This window comes from Salmo salar, chromosome 05 (assembly GCF_965601325.2).
Source record: "Salmo salar chromosome 05, fSalSal1, whole genome shotgun sequence".
Lineage (NCBI taxonomy): Eukaryota > Metazoa > Chordata > Actinopteri > Salmoniformes > Salmonidae > Salmo > Salmo salar.
Window position 1 is genome coordinate 60,625,277 of NC_138295.1, and position 27,775 is coordinate 60,653,051.

Here is a 27,775-nt window from a genome sequence, read left to right on the forward strand (position 1 = left end):
ATTAAGTAATCCTTCCAACCCCCCCCCCCCCCCCAAAAAAGATATAGATGTACTATTGTAAAATGGTTGTTCCACTGGATATCATAAGGTGAATGCACCAATTTGTAAGTCGCTCTGGATAAGAGCGTCTGCTAAATGACGTAAATGTAAAAAAATGTAATTATAATTAAGGGGTCTATAAGATTGTTTTTAAATGCAATGACAAATAGTATTTTAGCATGGTCAACATAGACATTTATAGATGACACATTAGAAATGGTCAATGAGGAAGTTCTACCACATGACTTTCACAAATAAATATGAAGCAGGAAAACAGACCCCACTGAAATCAATTGACGCGCCTTGCTCTCCTCTGAAGTCATCGTCAGGTGCAACCGACTTTAACAAGGTAAAACGTTTCTCCGCTTTCAGTCGAGGAAGTTCAGAATGTAGTTAGCTAGACTCGTTTTAATTAGGAATTTGGTTTTAACTTGACCTTATTTAAAAACATTTTCATAAAGCATTCGTTTTACTTTCGTTTTTAATTTGTCAGTGTAACATTATTTGCTTATAATCATTCATGCATTTATGTTTTCTTCCTTTTGTGAAATTGTCAAATTCCTCTTTTCATTACAACCGTTTTTGTAACTTGGACAACATCAACATTAATGAGTTGTACAGTTTCATAACTAGGTGATTTCTACTGATAGCCTAGTGGCAAACCTACTGAGATACTTATTTAACTAAATAATAAGCCTACCCAACGACACAATATGCTTATTTCTTTATGAAATTAGATCATTTGAACCGTGTTGGGGCTTTCTTTTGCGCAGTAGAGATGGGTTAACAACCCCGGCACTTCAGATGGCCTAATCTTGAGCACTGAAGCTTCCTATTGAATTGGCCGTAAACATTTTTCTATATGTAACGTTTTTGTAGAATATGAGTGATGAGGTTATTTATTTGATCAGCGTTAAAGACTCTTGATCAACAGTTTACTAGCGCAACAGTTTCAATAAACGTTGATGGTTGGTCTTGTGACATGCAGTCATAGTGTATAGGCTACAGTAGTTCCCATCGCAGTAAATGGTTATTGAAATGCCTTGAGCTTATTTGCGCAACTTAAACATAATTGAGTCACACACACACTATTACTTCCTTATTTGCATACAAAATTAAATACTACAATATAATTGCCTCCTGGTTGAATAACACTTGTCTATCTTCTGTGCAGGCATGATGTTGTGGAGCCTGCTGCTCGCTGTGCTATGTGGCACAGCAGTTGCCCTGTTTGACCCAATGCTGGAACAGCACTGGCAGATGTGGAAGAAGACACATGGCAAGAACTACCAGACTGAGGTGAGATGAATCAGCATCACTGCAAGATGTTTTGGCTAGGATAAGGCCAAGCTGCTACTATAGTGGCATTTAGACAGGTTATGTTTGCTGTATAGGTTGAAGGTACCACCACCTTTCCCACATACATTTCTTACATATAACTAGCTATCACTGAATGCATTGTGATTCAACCTGTGTGGTTTACATATTTGAAAGTGTTTTGTTTTGCAAGTCATAGACTGATTTTTCTACCCCTGTGTGTGTGGATACTGTGTAGGTTGAGGAGCTGGGCCGAAGGGAGGTCTGGGAGAGGAATCTTCAGCTGATCAGCCTCCACAACCTTGAGGCGTCCATGGACATGCACACCTATGACCTGGGCATGAATCACATGGGGGACATGGTGAGGGCCTCAGGTCACTGACAATGCCAAGGGACAATTTGGAACTCTGATATCTGAAGTTGTTAGTTAACTTAGCACCTACCTTGGCCTGATTCCATAAAAGTTTGATAGTGCGTGTATGGAGTAGGATTCCAAAAAACATGCAGAATATGTGATGCTTTCAGTAGGTAACGCAGTCAGGCCTGGTTTACATGAAGGAAGAGTCAAACATTTAGATTTTGACCTACATGACTATTTATTTTGTTGACTTCCTTTGTCATTGTTTTCCGGTGTTTGATTTTCTTGGCTAATAGCTGTTGAAATGTTGCTTAAACTGCTTTCCTGAAGACAAGACAGTGCGTGCATTCATTCCTAATCTTAGTGATTAATGAGCATGACTGCACATATGCTTCCTTATTCCTCTAGTATGTATAACAAGTGGATGTACCCTTTTATGAGTACGCATCTGATTTGTTTTCTATAAATACACAAGTAAAAGTATCATCCCATTGCACTACAGCATGTGCCTTTAAATGTATTTGTTATCCTGTTTCAACGTGTATCTTCCTCCAGTTGATGTAGCCTTGGGTTCAGGGGATGGCTTTATTATACCGATTAAAGTAAGTGCTCTTTAAATGCTCAGTCTGGTCAACGTGTTGCCTCTCTTGTCAACCATTTTCAGACCCAGGAGGAGATTGCCCAGTCTTTTGCCTCATTGCTTGTTCCTGCTGACCTCAAGAGGGAGCCCTCTGCATTTGCAGGATCCTCCGGTGCCCCCATACCTGATACCTTTGACTGGAGAGAGAAGGGCTACGTCACTGGAGTCAAAATGCAGGTAATGATGAACAGCGATCAGGGCAGTTTGTGCCTGCTCCTTTATATACTGACATGTATGTGTAACTGATAGATGCACACACACACACACACACACACACACACACACACACACACACACACACACACACACACACACACACACACACACACACAAACTACATGTTAATGTTTTTAAATGTTTGTAAATTGTAATGTCTTTTGGCTATAATGTCTTTTTCGCTATGCGTCAGGCCCCAGTAAGACTAGCTGTCGCCAAAGGGCGTCGGCTGTTGTAGAAATATTGTTTCAATAATATCTCTCAGATACCGGAACTTGTGAATTCAAATAGACATTATTACAAAGTAACAAGCCGAGCTGGTCCATGGACCAACTGCCTTCTCCAGTCTCAGCACATTCCTTTATACATTTTCAAGTTTACATATATCTTATAGTTCTTCCCCTTTATGTTAATAATCAACTCATTTTGGCTTCACGCCACTTTGGTTTCCCACTCTAAATTCCTTCCCGCGGGTGGGCTTTCCCTGCCCCTCCAAATCCTTGGACCGATTATATTGGTGGCGCAATTGTGACTGTTTGGTTAAACAATTATTTCAACCCCCACCAAGCTGCAGTCATAAGTACATTCATTATATTGATTATATCAACACCCACCAGGCTATAGTCAGAAGCACATTCATTATATTGATTATATCAACACCCACCAGGCTATAGTCAGAAGTATATTGATTATATCAACACCCACCAGGCTATAGTCAGAAGTAAATTCATTATATTGATTATGACACTTCTTATCCAGGCATACATCTGGATTACAATGTGTGTCTATTTCTTTGGTATATTGACTTTTCTCATGCTATATAGGTGTAATAATAGGTTTCTTTTAAGCTTTTAATGATTCTGTTTTGCTATATTATTATTTCACATTGTGCTACTGGAAAATCACCCATACGGCTAATGGGGATCCTACTAAATAAAATACATTGTGTACATTGTACTGTTGTATGTATATCATACATTATATGTATTATCTTTTTTAACGATTGGTAAATATCCTTGGGATGAATTAAAGTTGTTGTTACGGTATAATAACTAATATCAGGATGTTAAAACACAGAGCTGTCTCTTTTCAGGTCTTACTTCCCCTGTTTGTTTACTCTAGGCCTCTTCCTTGTTCTCAGTCATTTAATTAGTTCCTTTTTTGAGGAAGTCGTCGGCCGAAGTGCTAGGGTGTGCAAGTTTAAAACCACTGAATGACAACACTGCATGTCTGCACAACATGAACATTTCCGTTACACTTCATCGTGCCAGTAAAATGTTTCTGTATTACATAGTAATACCGCTAAGCACTATTTGAAACCAACTTGTGAATTATATTGCACTTTTTTTCCCCTTTTTGTTTTATTGAATGTTTCAGAAACCATTGCCACCACATAATTTCTTGTAGATGTAATAGTAATGAAACAGTACTGTAAAATAAGGTAAACTAATAGGACTCTCAAATCAACTTTATCTTTATCCAGATGGGTATTGCTTCCCTAACAATTGTCTTGTCCATAGGGCTCCTGTGGCTCCTGCTGGGCATTCAGCTCTGTCGGGGCCCTGGAGGGCCAGCTGATGAAGACCACAGGTAAACTGATAGACCTCAGCCCCCAGAACCTGGTGGACTGCTCCTCCAAATACGGCAATAAGGGCTGCCACGGTGGCTTCATGACCAAGGCCTTCCAGTATGTCATCGACAACCAGGGCATTGCCTCTGATCAATCCTACCCCTACAAGGGAGTGGTGAGTATAAACTAGTATTAACAGTATTAATAGTGTGTAGCTGGGGTCAGCTGCCCTTGGTAAGTAGCTGCAGTAACTAGCTGGTTGTAGCTTATTTCCCACGTCACATTAGCCTTGTGCAGTAGTATCTGACCCTTTGCTGTCTTGTCTCCCCTGTTAGCAACAACAGTGTATCTACAACCCTGCTCAGCGTGCTGCAAACTGTTCCAGGTACAGCTTTCTGCCTGAGGGGGATGAGGGGGTTCTGAAAGAAGCACTGGCCACCATCGGACCTATCTCTGTCGGCATTGATGCCACCCGACCTAGTTTTGCATTCTACCGCAGCGGTACGGAAAAACTTCATTTCAACTTCTTGGGTCATGGTTTTACATTTTAAGGACCGTATGGTCTTGACATTGGTAATGTATATCTCAATCTGAAACAATGTGGATTTTATTGTGTAATTGTCCACTTTATGGTCAACCGTTTGGCTTTGACTTGTGGAGAAATGCATATATATCGAGGGTTGACTTGTCATTGTCCAACCCATGTATAATTGTAGGAGTTTACAATGATCCAACTTGCACAAAGAAGACAAACCATGCTGTCCTTGCTGTGGGATACGGTACCCTGGGCGGGCAGGATTACTGGCTGGTGAAGAACAGGTACGGGGATTTAGAACTTCACTCAGAGTTTCCATCTTCAAAGCTCCATCTGCTCTTCTGTTGTTCTGTGTCTAGTTATTTAGTCAAACAGGGCTACTGTTCAGAGCTGAGATGAAAAGATCCTCCAAGTGGACTTGTGTTCAACTAGATTACCCTTTTCAAACCTCCGCCTGCTCCTTTGTTTTATTCCGACAAACAGGACCATGGTGAAGGGTAAAAATGGAAGTCAAAAGAGAAAGTGAAACTCAAATTGGGCTTTAGACAAATAAACCTTGGTAGTTTGGGATTTAATGCTATTGTTTATTGGGGGGTTGTTCAGCTGGTGGTCTGCGGCCCCTTAGGGGTACTGCAGGGGGTCTGCCAAAATAATAATAATTGTAATATTATTTTTTCCCCCCAATGTCTTTATGAATATCTCTAGCAACAACAGAATAAACAACATACCTACTGTAGAAAACAGGAGAATATCTTCTTTCTACACTAAAAACATCTATAAAAACAACATGCTAAAATGTCAAAGATTTTACTGCGTTACAGTTCATATAAGGAGCGAATAGGCTACCAGTACGGCAAGTGCCGCTGGCTGCTGGTTATCTGACTAAACTCAACTCCACGGTGAAGGAAGTTTCTGATGAACTCCACCAACGGAGTTGAGCAGAGACCAGGCTTTGCGGAATTTCAGCTCTGACTACATTGATTTGCCCAAGGTCAATACTTAAAAAAATGTAAATTATGAAACGTTTACCTTGTACCTATGTTTGTCCTCTGTAGTTGCATGACTTTCTTCGTTTGATGAAATCAATATTTTTTAAATAAATGTTAATCAAATACAACCACTGACTGTTTGCTCGAAGATGGTAACTCAGCGCGAATGTGCATGTGCCAATTGAATCTCAGATGAAGTAGGCCTAGGTCTCCAAATGCTCACGTCCGATCAAATCGCACAATCTTGGCCTACATCATCGGAAATTCAATTAGCACATTTGGCATGACTTGCCGTCTTCGAGAAACAGAAACGAGAAAACAGTTGGTGGTTGTATTTGATTAACATTCATTGAAAAAGAAAGTCATGCAACTACAGAGGACAAACATAGGTACAAGGTAAGCGTTTCAGAATTTACTTATTTTTAAGTATTGACCTTGAACAAATCAATGTAGTCAGAGCTGAATTCCACAAAGCCTGGTCTCTGCTCAACTCCGTTGGTGGAGTTCATCAAAAACTTTCTTCACCGTGGAGTTGAGTTTAGTCAGCTAATCAGCAGCCAGCGGCACTTGCCTTACTGGTAGCCTATTCGCTGACGCTTTTTCAAAGCCTATGTTAGATACTCCAGTGAGTGGAATTGGCTCCAATCAGTGTAATTTGCTCAATATTAGGAGTTAAGAGATAAAATTGACATTATTATACCGAACAAAAATATAAGACAAATGGTGGTTGGATTACAGTTACCGTTTTTTGGTAATCCCTTACATGTAATCCGTTACTCCGGAACCCTGCTAATAGGCTATGTTAGAGTTTACATTTCCTCTTACAATTATAATGTGGGGAGGTCAAAATAATGAAAATGTTCTACCAAATCTATTCCATTATGATTCACCTGATGATAAGACAAGACAGGTGATTTATTTTGTTGCTAATGTATGATGGGGGTCCCTGGGTCGCCAGTTTGCCTGGGGGGGGGGGGGGGGGGGGGGAGGGGTGCCTGGGTCGCCGGTTTGCCTGGGAGGGGGTCCCTGGGCAAGAAAAGCTTGAAGACCCCAGGTTTATTGAGTACTGATGTTCATTGGAAATATGTTTTTATCTTCCTCACCCTCTGTCTAGCTGGGGCTTATCGTGGGGAGACCAGGGATATATACGGATGTCACGCAACAAGGACAACCAGTGTGGCATCGCCTTGTACGGTTGCTACCCTGTCATGTAACTCCTGCCAATCAAAGTGGCCTAACTGGAAAAACTGAGCTCTTTTATTATTTGAATGTAACTCCATTGTTTTAGTCTTGTTTTTACCATTTCACTTTCTGTCACTTTCTGTCTATATAGACAGTACCACTTTAAAAGTGTTTTTAGAAATCATGTATAAGGCAAATGTGATTATCTACATTATCACTGTATCTAGCGTCCTGTCCAGGGGGTGTACTTGTACATCAAGTTGCCTCACGCTACAGAAACAGGAACTAGGCTCTTGCTCCTATGAGCCGTTCTAGCTCGCACATGCCAAGGCTCGTGCAACTTACTTGCTTAAATTAAAGTATATTTTGTCATCAAATAAAAATCACTTTTAAAGAACTGATTTGAATTGAATTAATATTTCTTCCTCCAAACTGTACTGACTGTAAATTGCAATGTGTGTTTATTTCCATCTCCTCAGTCACAGTCAAAATGACAAGTATGTAGACCTACGTCATGTGTGTTGCCATGCAGCGTGAATGAAGTCAGCAAACTAAATTGGGTTACAAATGAGTCATTTTAATTTTTTGGTGCAACATCACAACAAACAATTTCACATGAGGTAATCAAAGGGATTCTCTTTAGTTGTTACAAAATGTCCCACCATGATTGACATTTAAAGTGTTGTGTTTTAAGCCTTTGGTTGGTTAGCCACATTCATTAGTTAGTCTAACACATGGACGAGAATGGCACGATAAGTATGGTGGGTGAGTCCTAGTTCAGGAACCCAGACACAAACCCATGTCAAATACAATATTTCCCTCAATTTGGCCTCGTTAAAGCTTTTGTATGGAGTCATTTATTCCTGCTTCCAACAGTGGGATCAAACAGTATTTCAAATACACTAACATATTGGAAAAGGAATAATGGTTTTACAAATGTGAAAAAATAGCTTTAGTCTCCTCTTGACTTTTTGTTTTTGGTTGAACTCTTGATTCTTGGGCTTTCATAACTGTTACAGTAAGTCACATGATTCTAGTTTGGTACAAGGAATAGGCAACGTTGATTACAGCAAGATCCTCCTTGCTTGGATTGTCACCTACTTTTTTGGTCTTGAAAATGATTATATACAGATTATTGGTAAATATGACTTCTGTAGTGCACTGGACTACGCCTTGGCTGGATGGGGCTTGGTTGCTCCTGTAACAGATTGATTCCAGCACATTTGGTTTTCAAAAAGCATGAGAGACAGATGGACAGACAGATAGACAGAAAGGATGGAATCTTTGGTTAAGAAACTTATTTGCCACACAACATCTCACACAGTTGAGGTAGATGGGTAAGTATTCATGTACACGGGGACAAAGGGAACACTGGGGTTACGGAGTCAAAATACTTCCTCTACAGTCACAACTTCATGTCAATCTCTCAGTTCCAACTTCAAATGCTGAACCTAAAAATACTGTGCTACTTAACACATCTCACTGGACTTCACTATCTTTGGATTTCTGGTGTACTAATTAAGATGGAATGATAACCCCACTTATAGTACAAAAACAATATCAGAGGGTATCCATGCATATTCAGTTATACTTTGGTATATAATGTACCTTTGTTTTTAAGCCTCAGAAGAGCTTGAAAACATTGTCGACTAAGATGTCCTTTAATCTAGAGAGACATTTCTTTACGATCCACTAGGGGGTGCAACAGGCTAAATTGATGACAGACCATCTGCAATAGTCTTATCAACTCTCCATTCAAAGGAGAGTTCTCTCCTCAGTTAAGACAGAGCAGACAATGACTGAGAAGTCTCTCTCCCATTTGAAGGCAGACTCTATTCTAAAATATGGGCAGCGGGAAAAAAATAAAGGTGTCATGGGGATCTATCCTATTGTCTTTGATAGAACACCATATGACAAGCTAGAAAACAAGGAACATCAAAACTGGTAGGGGTTTTCATGTTCCCTGCACCAGACTGACCCCCTCCCTTGGTCCCAGCATGCTTACAATTGTTGCTCATTAAACTTTAATTCTACTCTATTGTGCCCTTCCACCCCCTCTCCCAAAACATTGCACCCTGTTCAGGGGTGATTCAGCCACTTCTCTGATCTCCCCGCCCCCTTTGAATACCCCTCAACCCACGGGTCTGGCCAGGAGCAGACCCTTAGACCAGAAACGCAGAGAGGAGACGGATGAAAAAGGCTCCCTTTGAAGTCTGCAAAAGTCGATGGCCTCTTTCATGACCGCCCATCTTTCAAGTGCACGCTGTGAAGGGGCCCCGACAACACGCCCCTCCCAAGGTTAAAGACAGGAGAGGCGCACGCTAGCTGGTGGACAAGCTATCCCTCCCCACTACCCGACAAAGCAAAACCGAGAACACGCTAGAGGAGCCTGTGGAACTGAGAAGACTGGCAGAAGGGATGAGTCTGGAGGATGGTGAAATCACATTGAGCAGGACATAGACAGGAGTGTGTGCACTGCAGCAAGGGGAGTCACTGCTATGCAAACCCCAGGAAGATGCACAGCATGCATGTTTCCATGGGGTCTCAAAGGATTCACACTTAAGAGCCTGAAATGCTCTGTAAGTGCATCCCTGGACTCTCCAGACACTCTGCTGAATGATGTTTGAACACAATTTTACAAGCAACCTGTGAACCTATGAGATGTCACATTACCACAACATTCAAACAAGCTTAGCCTTGGCATAAGACCTGACCACAGAGACATTTGCCAATAGTAAAGAAATACCCATTATTCTACAAAACAAAGGCCTTAAAGAGAGAGTTACGTAACATCACTGGGAGTCGGGGGAGAGGAAAGGGGTTTAGGCCATACATTCAGGGAGGACAATCTTAATCTTTGGTATTACGATGGGATTCTACAACTAAAAGTACCCATCAGAAAACAAAATCTGTTTCACACAGACATACAAAGCATTATTAAATAAATACTTACAGTATATAGATAGCATAAATAAACAACCAAATAAATAGAGAGAAAACAACAGAAAAACAATAAATACAGAAATGCAGTAATAAATACATTGATCAGTTCAGCGATGGCATTTTCAATTCTTGCTCCAATGAAACTGGTTAAAAGGAAGCATGTTAAAACCGTCCCTTGAGGAACTAAAATGACCTTGGTGTACGTAGCAGGACTGGAACAACAACTCATACTTCCATTGGATTTCTATAAATAGAGCAATGTGCTTGAAATCTGTACAAAAGGGCTGAAAGAATCACATTCCTCCATTTTCTAGGCGTCTGTAAAAAAAGATTTGCAATGGAGCCGAGGTTTGTTCAGTTAAGTGTTTCGAAACATGAGTGGAAAAAATACTACACCATTACTATACATTGTGTTACAAGTACTTCTTTCCTTTGCGTCCGTCGTGTTCAAAGTGTTTTGGTTGAGTCAAAATGGCTACAGAGCTTTTGTTTGGTAGGTCAGTCAATGTCTTAAAGCTGGAGGGTTGCATCAAAAAGTCTCTGACTTGGCATCCCTTGAAATTCTGCCCTTATTTACTGATTCTGTCCCGATTTAAAGTGAGACACACCAAGGTTGCTCCTTGAAAACTGTGATTCATTCAAGCTGGAACCGTTGTCAAGAAGTGTAAAATAAAAGTCAAGGTTCTCATGACAGGTAATGATTGAAAACGGAGAATCGTAGAGAGAGAAATAACCTCCTGATCATCCAGAGTTCTGCAGTCCTGCGAACCATGTTATATGGGAACACATGCCGCATTCTTTACAAAATGTGATGGAGCTATGATTTTGTCACAATCCCCGTGTTATTCTCTGTGACCTTCGTCTTGACTCCTCAGAGAAACAAAGGACATAAGATGGAGATCTGTCGATGTAATGGGTGGTGAAAATTTGAATTAGGGGTGTTATGCAATGCAGTGATGCCTCTTGATTTCTCTTTCTAGTAAGGGAGATGAAATTAGCCCTGAGGGCAAAGAAAAGTCCTGATTATTAATAGCCTCATAACCATATTATTCCTTGTGTCATAATTTAAATAAAAAAGTTTCATGTTTAACTCTGGATTGTTGGAAAAGGACCCGTAAGTAAGCATTTCCCTGTTAGTCTACACCTGTTCTTAACGAAGCATGTGGCAAATGAAATTTGATATGATTTCATAACCTACCATATTCAAATTGAATGTGATGAAATGATAGAAATCAAGGGTGCTCACTGTTACCCTCTTAAAATTTGAATAAAGTATTCATCCACGACCATTCAAATTATAGGAACTTGTCTCATACAAGTTCTCATATTATTCTGGGTATCACCCCTTCAATATCAAGGAGTGATCAACTTTGGTTTGAAATGCTGTGTGATAATTCTTCATAAAAACAAAACTACGCCAACTCCCTCTCTCCCTCTAATAACGAGGAGTACATTATTACGCCTGATCTCTACCTAGACCAGTCTATGTGCCCTCTGCTGCCACGACACCCACCCAGCCCACCTCTATCCCATCAGGCCGTGCTGCAGGACACGGCGGAGGAGGACACGCTGGAGCCTGAGGAGCCTGTGGAGGAGGGGCGGCCCTCTTCCGCCCACTTGTTGACGTTGCGGCGCCGGGCGTTCATGAAGAAGTTGCTCACGGTGGAGAGCTCCAGGCCCAGCTGCTGGGAGATGGTGACCTGGAGGTCCTTGGCTGGCCGGTGGTTCTCCCGGAAGATGGCCAATAGGGTACGCCTCTGGAGATCCGTGAACACCAGTCTGGTGCGCTTGGGGCCCTGGTTGCGCTCCAGTTTACTCTGCTCCTGCTCCTTCCGCTTGCAAGCTGTAGGCAGAAGAAGTAGAAAAATGGGTTAGCTAAAACAGACTGGCTAGCTAACTAGGACAAATGGATTAACTGAGAGAAAGTGGACTTCTTGAAGGAAAACAGATTAGCTAAGCAAGTTTGATTCGCTAAAAGAGATGAATCAGCAACTTGTTTCACTGCACAGTTGGTAAAGTAAACCTAATCCACCAGAAATGAAGACATTAGGCTGTCACACTATTACATGCAAGTAGGCCACTCAACTTGGATAAATGCTTACTAGACAACTAGACTAAGCCTAAAAAGAATTGTTGTCATGGACATTATCCCCCACCAGCAAAGAAAAAACATAAAGTAGGCTACAGATAAATAACAAATAAAGAAGTTATTTTAGGCAGACATTTCATTTTTTACTGAATAGGTCAACATTTACATTTTAGTCATTTAGCAGACACTCTTATCCAGATTAGTTAGTGCATTCGTATTAACATAGCTAGGTGGGACAACCACATATCTCAGTCATAGCAAGTACATTTTTCCTCAATAAAGTGGCTAACAGCAAAGTCAGTGCTAGTGGGGGGGAGTCAAGTGCGAGTGTTAGTTCACGAAAGGCAAATGCAGTGTTCACGTCACTGGGCTAGGCTGCTCTGTTTCCTGTTGGCATGTGCAGACCTGTGACAGGTCAGTGCGCCTGTGTGACACCTGACATGCGTGTGGTGGGAAAATGAGGTTAACACAGCTCATGTACATTAGCAAACGGGGAGTTTTCAGAATTAGCCTACGCTAGACTAGAGCATGAAATAAAATGTAAATGTTACCTCCTGCACAACAACACCGCCTTCTTCAATGGGCCGACCTGCAGTTCTGGCTTATGTTGTTGCTATTGTTGACTATCAAAGGTTTGTTTAATAATTACTGTTACAGTTTTACCTAAACATTTTCACACATTTACTGGTAAGACTCGGGCTACAATTTCGCTTCGCTTTCATTTGGAATTTCAGTTCGACTAAATTCCAAGTCGTTGTTTGCCATTTACACTTATCCAGGACAGAGGGCAAAGATGTAACAATGGGGGCAGAGGCTACCATTCTACAGGAATAACAGACATTTTCCAAGGCAAAAAAGAGAAGCCAACTTGAGGTAGGCAAAATTGGCCATGCCAACCTAATAGCATCCAAATGTAGACTATAACAAGCCATTTTTGCAGTAAAGTCCCTAATGTCTTTTGCATTAGGATGGTAACTGTCTGTCTATGTGCAAGTCTGTGCATCATTCGCAGGAGGGTGAAAAGTGTTTATGCTATTCACACACAATTGCAGTCTGGGATCATAGTATACAGCATCCAGCGCAGTCCTCGTAAGGAAAAAGAACATCATGTCTGAGAGAAAATGCAGTAATTGGTATATATATTGTTCAATGTTTACATGTAGCCTAATTAGAGTGTTGAGAGAAAACGGTATAGGCTATGGCCTGTGTCTGCAGTGCATCCATATGAGGATTAGACAATACAAAGTGTATGGGCTACTCTGCCCACAACTAAACATTTGACCACATATACAAGCAGACCTACAATAGATACTGTATGTACTGGAAACACTACACCAACCGTTGTCTTTGTAAATGAACACAGCCCCCCCCCCCCCCCCTCCTTCTTTTCCCTCCTCTTTCCCGCTGAATTGTCTTAGTGGACACTCCAACATCATTCGTTCCTCATAAAAGTAATTTACATGAGGCGGAGAGAGTGAGTGATAATCACTATAGGGAGAACTCATTTATTTTCTATTAAATAGGTTACGTCAGAGAGGATTGAAACAAGCAGAGTCTGCACTGCTCCGAGTGTTCAGAAGCCCTAAGTGGACTAAAACATATTTGGGTGACTCTTGTAATTACCTAAATGCACACTTTTAAGACGTCTCAATCAACAGTGTGTGGTTGTATTGCTTTTTTTGCTGGTGGTGAAGGGCTTTTTAAAGCGTAAGCTGTTACACACACACACACACACACACACACCACACACACAGCGTGGCTGCCCCCAGTCTAAAAAAAAAAGGCGCTGAGATGTTCAATAGATAGATTGGCTTACTGTATATCTCCCCATTGAAAATCATCTCACACATTGAGGGTTGATAAGCCTAATATTTGCTGGTAACCCACAGTAGTGCAAATGATAAACGGCAATTCAAAGACAATTTATACATATTTTATCATTAGGACATTTATTAGCAGTGCCATAATAACGACAACATTTCAAATTCACTAGCCTATAGCTGAGGTCTAGTTTAGCAAATGTGAATGTTGTGCCTTAATACATTGTGCTGTAATTCCCACTGTATATGTACTCTGAATCATTATCTGAAGGAAATGTTAGACTCTGAGATGTCTAACCTCTTGACAACTTGAGATTACAGGGCCTGTTAGCTTTTAGGCATCTACAGCTCATTTACATTTCTGAGAGTTATCGAACCATGTCTCATTAAAATCTGAACGGCCTGAAATTTCAGAAACATGTCAATATTACCACAACTAAAATAATTAGGTTTTCCCAACTGCTACATGTTTTACTGGCATTATATATTCCTACCATGTCAATACGAAGACTGCAGCTATAGAACCCATACTGTCCTGTGCTCAGAAACACATTGTAATGAAAGCAATGACATGAAAGCAGTGGTTAGTTTGCTTGTACTGTGGAATTATGGGTTGTTGAAGGAGTCAGGGTGTCCTACACCTCCTTTTTTCCTCTGCCCCTCCATCCTATCCCTTTCTCCCTCACTCACTGGCGATCCTAACGCCGACCATTAAGTAAATGCTTCCTTATGCTGTAATCATGTGTAAAAGGCTTGCAATTACCATGCTATAAATCCCTGGCACTGGGGCTACTCCTGGAGACATAAATATTCCCCTATAGGCTTCTTATGATCGTGGGAACAGCCCCTGATCATGATGTATGCCCTTGTCTCGTGTTGCTGAAACGTGATCGAAAGCCCTTTCCCTACCCCCCGGCGTCTGAACCTCCACCCCCCTCCTAGCCGACCCCCTCCCTGTCTCCCCCCTCCAGCCCCAGCCCACCCCCTGCTGATTTCTTGGGCCAGGGGCTGATAGAAATTATTGATTAAATCTGTGCAGCTCAGACTCCTCGACCCATAGAGGCTGGTTAACCCCTTCCGCGCCAGAATGGGGAGCTGCAACAACCCGATAAAAACAACATTGTTTGTTTGGGAGACTGGGCAGTTAAAACCATACTGGAATGGTACAATTTTTTTTATATGCAAATGTTTCCCTTGTGACCTTTGAGCTAGGATAACTGAACTGAATATAGCAGCGTATATACAGTGGATTGGCTTCATGGCTTTCATTACTGGGGGATGGCGCAGCCACTGGACCTGAGACATAAACGGCATTGACCTTTCTTATTCATTTAGACCTTCAGTCAAGGGCTTCAGCCATCATCTTTAAAGTTAGGTTCCCTGATCCCTCGCGACTTAAAGTGTTCAAGCACCACTGTGTGGTCTTTAGCTGCACCCTGCCTTCTTCTCTGACTAAAGCCTGATTGCCTCCTCCACAGCCTGAGGTTGGCCTGAAGATCAGGGGCGGTTCTGGGGGGGGGGGGGGGGGGGCGGCAGTGCCCCTGTGACAACAATTTTGGACCCCCTTGTGGCCACCCTAAATGTGGAGTATGAAATCATTTTTACATGACTAATTTTTGCTATCGTTCTTTTTTTACATCCGTTATTAGACAGTGGCAACGTGGAACACTAATGATTATGAACATGGTCTTTTGCCTGCTAATGCCTGCAATGCAGTGAAGAAAACGATATGACAACAATAACGTCTAATGTAACTGGCCCCTCTAACAGTACAACTGGCCCCAGCTTGGCCCCCCCAGTTGAAATGGTCTAGAACCGCCACTGCTGAAGATGCATCTAATATACAGTGCCAGAGAGCATAACCACTAAACAGGAGAAAGAAAAAATAACCTTCTCAGTGTAAGCGCTTCAGAATGTCTCCACATGAAGAGGAACATTAAAAGACGATGAAATTACATAATCAGGTCCACCATTTATCCTAAAGCTTTGCATAATAAAACATTTTCTCGAGGGAAGATAACTGGCATGATAAAAATAAACATGGAGAGCTGGCTGAGACACTGACATGCTGAAGGACCTGATGGGTATTTAAGGAAGTGCTGCATTAAGGTAGATCATCTTAAAACTTGAGGCGTGACGGAAAGAACACTTGAGCTATCTTCAGACTAGGGAGCACAGGGCACTGTGCATTCTAATTCCTGTCTCGATCTGCCGATGCGGTCGAGGTATGTGTGGGCATGGCGTGCTGCTCTTTCCCATGGAAATCAATAGAGGCTTGTAATTAAACAAAAGGGGGTTGGCTGGGAAGGGAAAAACAACCCCTTCAGAAAGTAGGTTATTTAGAAAAGTGCAGAGCTGTCCAAATTGTGCCTTTGCCAATAACTAAATATGCAAGTTTACATTGTCAAATGTTAGTACGCTTGCAATACATCCCCCATGTAAGCTCCTTAATTTTTTATGACTCGGATTGATCTGCTCCTTGAATTTTGAGCAGTGAGTCGTGAAAAAAAAAATCTATGACCGTTGAGGTAAAATAACAAGAATACTGCAAGATAATCCAAATTGTTGGTTCATCTATCATAAAAAGGTGGTGTTTCCACAAAATGAAAAAAAAAATCATGTTTACAGATGGCACAACACCTCAGTGGCAGGGGGAAAACATTTCCTCCTTGCACAATAACACTGCTTCAAGTAAAGATTGGATGCATCGAAGATATACTGTAGACAGCAAAGCTGTCACATAACAGAAACTCTGCAAATCTAAACAAGATAATTCATCACTTGTAACTGGGTTGAGTGTGATCAGTGTAAAATGTTGTCAAACTGAGGATGTACACGTGTTCAGAGAGCTAAACAATCAAAGATCAATAATTGTAAGAGGATTGCAAGAGTGCACAATCATTACTTATGAGCCCTATTGTGCTTTTGGGCTTAATCAGTTGGGCTGCTGACAGATAGTGAAAAGCTGTGATCAACTGTGCTTGCTTACACAGCTCACAGACCCCTGCCAACATATACACACTCCGCTCAGCCCATATCATATTACTGTGTTCACTTGGATCTCTTTCTGTGCTTCGTGTATCAGATGGGTTCTCAGTCTCTATGGAGTGACAACACTGTAACACAGCGCTGTACATTCTGCTATCTTCTTCAGTGCATATCCGCAAAGAATATCAAATGTCAACCAAATCATGTCCTGCCTTTTAAAAATACAGATTTTTTTTTTCATAATGTTGTTTTATCTTGTACTCCCATTTCACAAATATTCATTTTAATTTTCTAAGATATGGGGATTTCATATGAAGTGTGGGTGAAAGCACAGGTGTATATTTCCACAACAGAAACAACATTTCCTAACTATCTCCCCAACTCTTAACTTCAGCCATGCAGAAACAAATAGTATTTTATGGCGGATTTATGGCGGTTTCACCAACAATAATCCTTGTAATTATGATCGCCATGGTTCATTTAAGAAGGGAAAATGTCCATTCTAATGGTTAACTAGATCACAATACATTGTGTACCCTGCTCCTTGAATGCTTTGTAACATGTATTTTGTGAGAGGTCTAAATGTGAAAGGCATGACTGTACAAACTATGGACCTATCATTGAAATCTATCCTTTAGGAACATAGGAAAGACACAACTAGTTTTTCATTCCTCTGAGCAGCATACAGATCTTGTTGGATTTTTGGAGAAAAACATGGAGAGGTGGAGAGAAATGGAAAGAGATCTTACCCTCCAGCCGCAGTGAGGCCATCCTTTGAAACTCGGGTTCCTGCAGCCAGCGGGACATCCTCTTGAAGGTCTCGCGGCCAGACTTGAGCTTGCCCCAGGGCTTGGGGTTCCTTAGGAGGTCAGACAGAGTGCCCTGTGACCTACACAGCACCCTCTCTGCAAAGATGGCCTGGGGGATGCTGTACCTCTTCAGCTCAGTGATGATCCTCTGGGCCACGTCCCTGGTGTCGATCTCCTCTCCAGCCCCTCCACCTCCACCGCCCTGGGAGCTGGGCAGCATGCCCTCACTGCTGGGCGAAGAGGACGAGGAGTGGGGGAGCTCCCCGGCCTTTGAGGACTGTTGGCTGGGGTGGTGGTGTTGGTAGTGCTGGCTGTAGATGTGAGGATGGTGGCTGGGCGCGTGTTGGTGAGCCTCCATCTTGTTCAGCTGATGGCTGACCGACGAGTCGCCGCCCAGCCCTGGAGGGGACATCTCCCTGCCGAAGTCCGCGGTCCTGCAGAAGATGTTGCCTCCATGGACCTCGTAACCACTTGGAAGCATCTGGCCACCATTGCCGTTGGGGCTGTTTCCCAGGCTCCCGTAACCGTGCATGGGTGTCCCCAAGCCAGAGCCTGTAGAAGGTGGCGAAAGGCTCTGTGTCATCCCCAGATCTTTGCCGTAAGGGTTGTAGAAGTTGCCACCCAAGCCTCTGTCCTCACGCATGAGAGTAAAGCTCCCGATGACATTGCTGACCGGCAGGCAGGGATGGTGGTGGTGATGGTGGTGGTGAAATTTGTCATCGAAGGGCTGCAGGGGGGTTAGTGTGGTGTACGTGCTACCACAGCTAGATGGAGCATCTCCTCCATAGCCCAGGGCTGACATGGAGTGGTCGAAACCTGGAGGTCGGTGCTCAGGCTCCAGGGACATGGAGTGCCCCCCAAGGGAGGGCCTGGGGAAAGCAGCTGAAAGGTCCCGTGAATGCAGCATCGCTCTGCCATCCTGACTGTGGAGCTCAGAGTGGATTTGGACAGACATCTCCCCTAGGCTTCCATCCATTTTGAATTCAGTGAATTTACCTTTTTTCTATCTTGATGGTGTTGTTTCAGTAGCCTAGTTGTTGTTTAACAGTAGCCTAACAGTCTGGACGGCCCTTCTCCTGTTGCACAATACTATGGATTTATTGATTTCTAAATGGATTGATTTATGAGCTTCTATACTGTCTAATTAATTATCTGATAACAACTTAAGTAGTCTCTTTAAAGTCCTTCAAACTCCAGGAAATCAAGTGTGAAGCAGCTTCAGTAAGATTAACTATCACATCATTTGGATTTGTGCTACAACACTCTTCTCATCCTTTCTTTGGGGCTCAACTGTGTTCCTCCGCAGAATCGTCGCTCTTTTGCCTGCGGGAGATCAAATGTTTACTCGTCTGTATTTTAGTTATAGCCTGCTCATGCAATAGTGACGTCTAAGCTATTGTAGACTATAACCACAGTCACAAGCATTTCAAACATTAAGAGTATTTTTTAATTCCTACGAGAGCCGATCAATGCATATGTAACACAAAAAAAAAAGACATCGAGATGTCTTCACAGGCAAATCCACTCTTACAAATCACATTACTGCCTCTCAAGCAAAGTTCTGAATACTCAATGAGCGCGCACACGAATATTTGGACATTAACGTGCGTCATGCTTGCATATTTCTCAACACAACACGGACAACAAATGGTGGTATTATGTTCTATTTAGGAAATGTCTGAGACTTTAAGTTGTTTTGAGATATAACGACACCAAAAATAAACAGATATGTGGCCGCTTAATTGTATTATTCCTACCTTATTCTGTTATATGAGCGCATCTGCGTCTGTTGTCGGTCCTCTGCATCTCTCCGATTGTGTCGCTTGTCTCTTGTCTTCCTGCCTGTCGGCGCAGATTCACACAATTGGTCAGATGCACGGAGGGATGCTTCACACAATAAAACAAGAGGCCAAACAATTGGCGGTTAGGTATACGTCGTCTTTTCCCTGTCCTTTCGTATTTTTTTAAAGTCAAACGTCCAACTGTAGCCTCGCTCTTCTCTACCTAGCAGCTCTCCTCTTTTTCTTTCATTATCTCGTGAGATTTTCCTCCTCCTCTTCCCTCAGCCTGCTACTTCATCGATTTCAGCCCCACCAACTCTTTCGCTTCTCTTCCTCCCCCCGCTCACACTCGCATCTTTCAGTAGGCTACGTCACAGTCTTAAAAATCTGACAGATGTGCAATGAAATTCCAACTCCAATTAACCCTTTCGCTTCGGCCAACGTCTCCAGGGAGGGGGCAGGGTTTGACCAACTAGGTGAAGACGAACCCTTTCTCACAACCCCCAAGTTAAGCCTGTTGTATCTAATAGCATGCAGAGCTTATGAATTTTGCGAACATCCTGACCATGGCTCAGCTATTTAATTCACCTGATCCTGGACTGCAACGGTTAGGCTACTGTAGCTCACTGAGATAGCTTACTGTGTTGTGCTTTTGTGTCCCTCCATGCTACACAAACCTATTATTATCTTTAGCCTGATGCCGGACTGCAGATTTAACTGTAAACAATTGTTTGTGTCCATATTTTCCTTTATTATTATTATTATTATTATTATTATTATTATTATTACTAGTAGTGGTAGTAGTAGTAGTAGTAGTAGTAGTAGTAGTAGTAGTGGTTGAATTCTTATTATTATTTTGTGATTATTATAATAGTACCCTGTTACTATTATTATTAGGCATAGTGGCCTATTCATAATAACACAAGTTATTAGTCATGAATATGCAATTATAAGAATCGCATTACAGTCTTATTAACTATTGAAAATATATTTATATTGACTACATGGTGTAGACTCTCACCACCCATTTTGGGAAACCTAAATCTGCATCTCTCCATAGGGCTCATCTGAATTATATTATAATGTCCTCCTGCTTTAAAGCTTCTTTTTTTAATCTTATTTTGGAGATTTGAGGAAAATGTGAATTCAACCACTTACAAATAAACGTTGTCAAGTGACACGCTTGTAGCTGATTCATTTAGGGAACCTCTTAATCAGCACTCAAACCACGGTTGAGCTGGCCCATTGACACCAGATTGCGTACTTCAATCTGTAGTTCTAAACAAGATCAATGAGGCCATTCGTTTAAATGCGACCTTTTTACATAAGATACTCGACCTATAGCAGATATTGCTCTGGCTTTTCATTTAACACAGCACATATTTGGTGAGGCCACTGTGTGTGTGTGTGTATGTGTCTGTCTGTATGTGTGTGTGTGTGTGTGTGTGTGTGTGTGTGTGTGTGTGTGTGTGTGTGTGTGTGTGTGTGTGTGTGTGTGTGTGTGTGTGTGTGTGTGTGTGTGTGTGTGTGTGTGTGTGTGTGTGTGTGTGTGTGTGTGTGTGTGTCAGATAGAGAGATTTGGGAGTTGAGAGAAGGAGATGTGGTTGATACTAGGCATACTAATCATATCTAACTGTCAGTTTAATTTTCAGAGATGAGCAATTCTGGCGTTTGAAAAAATTCCGTGTGCGGTGGGACCGATGCCTTCCCGGAGCAGATGCTGCCCTATCGATCCGCGCCGAGAAAGCCTGGATGGTGAGATACATGTATGGATAGCAAGTAGCTGGAGGTAAAACGGTCATCAGCTACAGAGCGAAAATAAAAAGGTATTTTAGGAGGTCGGGGTGAAAGTTCACCTTCTGTGGCTGGAAAACTCGAGTAGGCATGCTGACACCCGAGCTTCAGCACTCAGACGCTGGCCTGGAGTATGTGGCCCTCAACTCCGCGTCTTATCAGTATTAACAATATATGTCATTGACAGAAAGACAAACAGTAGGCTACTGTTTTTATTTTTGTCAAATCCGCACATTGATTAAGATTATACAAAAACAACACCAGGCTATTCTCGACGAAATCAAAAAGAGACTGTCCGGTTATTTCTCTCTTTGCCAAAAAGCAAATCAATAGACTATATATCGTCATATGGACATTGTTTTGTTTTTGACCTATGCTGCTATCGGACTAAAACGCAAGTCTACTGTCATTTTCTTTAATGATTTTGTCAAGGCTACTGCTCACATAAAATGCTTAACTCATAGATTTTTCTCAAAATCTATCCACTTCCCTTACCTAAATTGTATTAGCATAATAATCACATAGCCTATAGGTTTCACAGACGGAGCTCTTGCTTTGAAGGCCTACCAAACTGGATGCTACTTTCACCTCAAATAGCACACAATCATACAACATTTCGCCAGTTGTCTAAGACAATATATTATGTTATAGGCCTATTGTAGGATACACAGGCCTATTGCCGGCTACATATGGCTATTTCCATTATAATACCAACAATGACAAGCATCATGATGACAAGAATAAACGTGCGGATTAAAAAGATGTTACTGTATTATATTTGTTGCACATTAAAATCTCAAATATCGTACCTGACGCAAAGATCTAATGAGTTTAATCAGGATATGTTGAGGCACAGATACATATAAAAAAAACAAATGTTTACTCTTATCATACATTGTCATTGTATCACAGATTTCAAGTTGACCTTTTTCAGCACCACTAAAGGAGAACAGTTCCTCAATGGATGCATGAAATCTGCGAGGAAGGAAAACTAGGCCACAACTCCCTTGCTGATCTATATCTGTAAGATTTTCAATCTTAGAACTAGCTTCAAATCGCTCTAGACCTTCATACAAATCAGTTTTTGCTTTGCATTTTTTAATTTTTTTTTAGAAAGGACTATGTGATGCATAGCCTACAGGAAAAGACATAGGCTTTTCCTACCCATGAAGAGTTTCAGTTATCTTTAGGATTTATTTCTATTTCCTAATGTAGGCTAGTCAACATATCTGGCAAATGTTTTCAAATAATTGTTTGAAGCATAGGCCTATATGCTTCTACATTACACAATAGCCTACTGAGTTTGATATGAGTCTTGGGGATTGTAGCATTATGATCTTATTTGATGGTGCTTTCATCTTGAGATGATGCATTATTAAATCCGGCATGATTTCACTTGAAAACAGAGGCATTTTTCTGCGCGAATGATGGAACACATGAAACCTGAAAGCGAAACCGTGTCCAGTGCCTTGGTTGTTTGCCTTCTAGCCCATAAGGGACAGGGCTTTGAGACCATGTCTGTTTCCTCTGCTTTAACCATTAAGCAAAGACTCCTTACCAGACTAACTTTTCCTCGAATCCATTAAAGATAAGGATAAAAAAGTAAGCTACAGGCCAAGTGCATCAAGATGAAATATCACACACACAAACATGTACACACACGCGCACGGCTTACACTTACATATTAACTTTTAAGCTAACCTCAAGTTTCGTACACGCACAGTGAAGATGTTATGTGTGGAAATATTAAGGCTGAACATGTGATCTGTAGGCATATTGTCTCAGAGTTATCAGATTCCCTTTTTTTTTAATTGAGAAAACATCATTTACAATATGTATGTACTGAATAGACTAGTTGAGTCGAATACCTAATAGGCAAACCATAAAACAAAAATTAAACACAAGGCCTTGCACTATACTTCTGCCGATCCCTGAACACTCAGTTAGGCCTATTCTGCAAGAGAAACACAGAGGAACACATTCGAGGTTATTACATTTATTAACGTTTTACTCTGTATTATGAACTTTATTTATTTCATCATTATTTATGCATACACTACTTCTCGTTTATTCGTAAATGCAGCCAAACCATACAAACGTTACATGCTCTCCTGTAACAGCTTGTGATTGTTCAACAAAACCTTGCATCCAAAAGTTACTTTCCATTTTCGTTGTGTCAGTATAGGCTTATGTAGGCCTATCTCACCATGTGCATGGGACAGACTAACTTTTATTTTAACGAGTTAACAAACCATACGCTCATAAACTGAAAGATCTTGACATTTTTACATTGTAAAAACTATTCCAAACGTTCATTGTGCAGTCCATTGGATATATATTTTGATAGGCACAAAAAATATATTTTTTTCTGTTGTCTATTCTCTTACTAAATTATCACTTTCATTACACCAATCCCAGTTACACGAACTTCAGCATTTTCACTTTATATAAGGTCATTAACATGTCTGCTACTTGAAATAGGCCAGAGCATGTCAAAAGTTGAAATAGTTTCAATAGTTTAAATCAAGAAAATGTCGCCAGTTTGTTGGTCTGGTTAGGCATTATGCGGTGACGTAGAGGTGTATGGATGGCATTTGGAGTTGAGTTTGGGATTTGCATAACAAACTGTAGGCTTCCTTTTACATTATGTTTATTCCAAGTATATCATAAATGTTCGTATATTTGGTCACATATGGGAGTGCATTTGGCCTATAAATGGTAGACTATAGGTCTATTGGAAAAGTATAAACTGCTAATGCCATAAATAGACAAAAGTTAGGCTATAAAGGTGATATGCCAACTTGTAAATTGTAAATATCTATTTATTTGTATTGTTGTGCAATTTGTTTGTCAGTTTCAAGATAAAATGTAAATAAAGATAGCTGAATAAAAAGGTATTACGAAGTAGCCTTCATTGTAACCACATTGCTGAGTGTTTTTTAAACCGCAGAATCATTTTAAAGCAATTATCTAATCTAATTATTTCTCAAATGATTAGGACTACCTCATGCAACATTTTTTAAAGTAAGAATATACTCATTTGTCTCTAAAATATATATATTTTTTCGTGGTCTTTTTCTCCCCCTGAAACTGTAGGACTTCATTTTATTGTGTTTATTTCATTAGGCCTACATATTAATTCCTTAAAGGAAAACACACCCATCAACCAATCAATAAATAAATTACTACCATGATGCTTGATGCAAGAGAATAATCAATAATTGAATTAATTTGACTTGATTAGATTTTTAACATCAGAAAATAAAATTCTAGGCTATTGATCTATTCATCAATGAAAAGTCTGCATCATATTCGTTTAACTTACAACTTAAGACAAAACAGGTGTTTTTAGTGAGTCAATACATGAGTGAGTCAATAAATCCGATAGACATATAACTTGATAATCAATTGTGGATGTACTTTTAGTTGTGGATAACGCATCCATACTTCCCTTAAAAATGTGTCATCTTGGAAAGCAAACTCATATTTGCTATCCAATTATGATCCAATATTTTGATGAGATCCAAAAGACATATCAACTGCGTTGAATGACAGGTTGACGTCAACATAGGCTCAACATGTAGCCCAGGGGTTCACTTAGGTGCCAAAAGAGCGCGAATATAGGATACTTACCCATTTAGAAATGAATATTTTTGTGTTCTAAGAATTTTGATTTTATTCTAAAAGTATAGCAGCATATCTTACGTTCACTGTATTCAGTCAGTCGCCTACCAATGCCAGTAATGATATCCTAAATGTCAGGGTCAGAACAACTTTGTGCACTTCTGATTTTTATGCCTTACACTATTTTCTCTATGAACAGATCTAGTCATTTGACTTTAGCTTTGACTTTTTTTTACAGTTTAATATTCAACTTAGACGTCCTATAGGCAATATAATATGTTACACGTAGGCTATTTGTAACCTGTCAAACAATTTAAAAAACATTTTGATTCAAACGCCCAATAAGATAAACAATTAGCCTAATTACTGTACTTTTGTTTACAGTGGTCTCAATTAAATTAAAATAGTAGATTATAATACATCGCAGATAGTTTTTGTCCTAGCCTAGGCTAATAATTGAGGAGTATCGACTATTCGATGCATCGAGTTTTCAGATTAAGACACGTGTGTGCAGCCAGGTGCAGCTGTTGGCTAAAATTATGGCATAAATGTTATCAACATGAGGGTCTTCGATAAAACCACATTCTGAGTTGTTTTAGCTTAGTTCAGTTAACTTAGTTCAGCGTTGGCTAAGTGTTCAGTGTGTGCATATTGTTGATGTTTAGCCTAATCAATATAAGCATCTTGCATATTTACAAATGTAGACCTAAAAATCACATCGCTGTTATAATTAGAATAATTACAGGAATCCATTGTTTATGTTAATGACATTATCTTATTGCTAATGTTTGCTTCCCGAAAGAGGGAAAAACGATTTTATACGCAACCTTCTGCTCGACGGGTTAGAAGGGTCGATATAGTTGCGCTTTGTTTTACTCCCTGGATCTGGTACACATCTTACCTTAACTTTGCAGGAGTTCTGTAAAGTTTGAACATTAGCATTAGGCTACTCAACAACTGACTTTCCTTGTGCAGTTTCTGCAGGTGGCAACATAGGCCTACAGGAACGTATGAGTGCAGTATCATTAAACACAGTCAAATTGATCTTGTGTAACTAAAACCCCAAAGTTGTATGAAGAAAATTGTCAAAGATAATGTGATATAAATATTGCCTTTAGGTCATGGTTACAATCTCACCTTATTCCTCCTGGTCAATAAAACATTTAGAGCCATCTTTAAAGCCACAGTCTGGGATTTGGGAAGCTGTTCACCAGTCATTTAATGAGCTTAAAGGCCCAATGCAGCCGTTTTTGTATCAATCTCAAATCATTTCTGAGTAATAATATTAGTGCCTTACTCTAATATATTACAATGGGCAAAGATTTTTAGCAAAAAACTCTTTCACAAGCAAGAATTTAGCTAGAACTGTCTGGGAGTGGTCTGAGTGGGGAGGGGGAAACTGAAAACTAGCTGTTATTGGCAGAGAGGTTTGGAACTCTCTTTCTTATTTGTCTACTATCTATTATTATTTGTCTGTAAACCAATTTATGATGTCACCATGGAAAGCCCATACTCCCAGCCTGTCACAGTTCTTGCTTCTCGAGCGCTGTGTGAATTTGAGAGGGGTTACATTTCCCTAGTCCCATCCCTCAGCTGTATACCAAAACAACTGTCAGAGACCCCATTTTCTTGTTTTTCAAATCCCAGAATATAGTTTTATAGAATCTATGCATAGTACCTACTGAAATTATTCCAAAAATACCTATTTAGGATTCTTCTACAATAAATCTAATAGAATATCAGAAAAGATTCTGATTGCGCAACACCACATGTTTCACTGCAACCTATTGCGGCTAATGCCTTTTGATTGTCTTGTGATACCGATGACTATGTTGATGCAATATGTTTTGGTTCTTGCATATTGTATTTTATTTTCTGTTCTACCTATAGTTCAACAGATTTGATTCCAAAGCAAACTAACACGAACACCCCCTCTCCCCCTCTTTCTTCCCGACCCCCCTCCTTCTCTCGCTTCTCTTCTCTCTCTATCCCTCTCTCTTCTCTCTCTGTCCCTCTCTCGCTCTCTCTCTCTCTCTCTCTCTCTCTCTGACTAGCTCTCTCTCTCTCAATTCAATTCTCTCTCTGTCTCTCATGCTCTCTCTCTCCCCCCCACACACACACACACTCACACAAACAAACCCTGCCGTTCTATCATCTCCCTTCTTGCATGCCCTCCACACCTTTCAGTCCCGCTTGGAATAAAAAACAATTTCTCAGAAATATCCATAACCATCTTATGAATTCCCTAATCATAACTGCTTAACGATGTATGACCATTTGCCACTGTGCATTAGAGATACCACTTATGAAACATTTACAAATAGATTAACATCATACATACTGTTCTATTTTCTATCATGATAATGCTTGCCTTGGCCTGTCAGCATGAGAGTGTGTGTCTCTTACAGCCAAGAGTGTATGAGTCTTTGCGGGTTAGCTCAGTGTTGTCCAGTCGGGGCTGTTTAGGGTTTGAAGCCGGCAGCGTCGCTCTGTCAGGTCAGCACCTGCATCCATTTTCCTCTCCTCTCCCATCCTCCGTTCCGCAGCCGCAGCCTGCTCCGGAGCTCTCCTCTCCTCAAATTATCCCCTGCTTTCCGTTCCTTGTCCTGTTTTTTAATCCGTTCTGCATCCTCTGCCTGAGCTCTGTCTCCCTGCTTGCGGCAGGGCTCTTCTGTGTCCCAGCTGCATATGTGCGTCTCTCTCCTGCCTACCGGTTCTCTCCCTTCTCTCTTTAATCAGCATGTTAATAAGAAAGGTAACTAATCAATACATTCAATGGCCTGGCCTGGCGATTGATACTATCTCAAACACCCCCCTCACTCTCCCCAGCCAAACACACACACACACACACACACACACACACACACACACACAAACACACAGAGTTCAAGCACTCTTGCTACAGGGGATCTCTGTGGTAATTGTAATAAATTATAATTTTCCAAATGTTTGGGGCAAATTTGTCACATCAATCTAATTACACAGAGTGAAAGGCTGACTTTTCTTTCTCAGTCTTTCTTTTTTCTCTTCCCTATCAGTGAACTTCACATTTGGATGTTCATACTGTAGCTCTTAACCCAT

General features: G+C 40.9%; 2 protein-coding genes across 2 annotated transcripts; one reads left to right on the forward strand and one right to left on the reverse strand.

Moving 5' to 3' along the window:
* The first annotated feature begins 122 nt into the window (after positions 1–122).
* On the forward strand, positions 123–7,243 carry LOC106605328 (cathepsin S). The gene is made up of 8 exons (XM_014200821.3): positions 123–388; positions 1,214–1,338; positions 1,595–1,717; positions 2,379–2,531; positions 4,091–4,315; positions 4,476–4,641; positions 4,857–4,959; positions 6,779–7,243. Exons 2-8 carry the CDS (start codon positions 1,216–1,218, stop codon positions 6,876–6,878), a joined length of 993 nt encoding a protein of 330 aa, XP_014056296.2. The 5' UTR covers positions 123–388; positions 1,214–1,215; the 3' UTR covers positions 6,879–7,243.
* A 159-nt stretch (positions 7,244–7,402) lies between these two features.
* onecutl (one cut domain, family member, like) lies at positions 7,403–27,409 on the reverse strand. Its single transcript, XM_014200823.3, has 4 exons — positions 27,101–27,409; positions 19,253–19,337; positions 17,436–18,818; positions 7,403–11,632 (listed from the first exon to the last, which is right to left on the reverse strand). Exons 3-4 carry the CDS (start codon positions 18,469–18,471, stop codon positions 11,322–11,324), a joined length of 1,347 nt encoding a protein of 448 aa, XP_014056298.1. The 5' UTR covers positions 18,472–18,818; positions 19,253–19,337; positions 27,101–27,409; the 3' UTR covers positions 7,403–11,321.
* Positions 27,410–27,775: the final 366 nt, after the last annotated feature.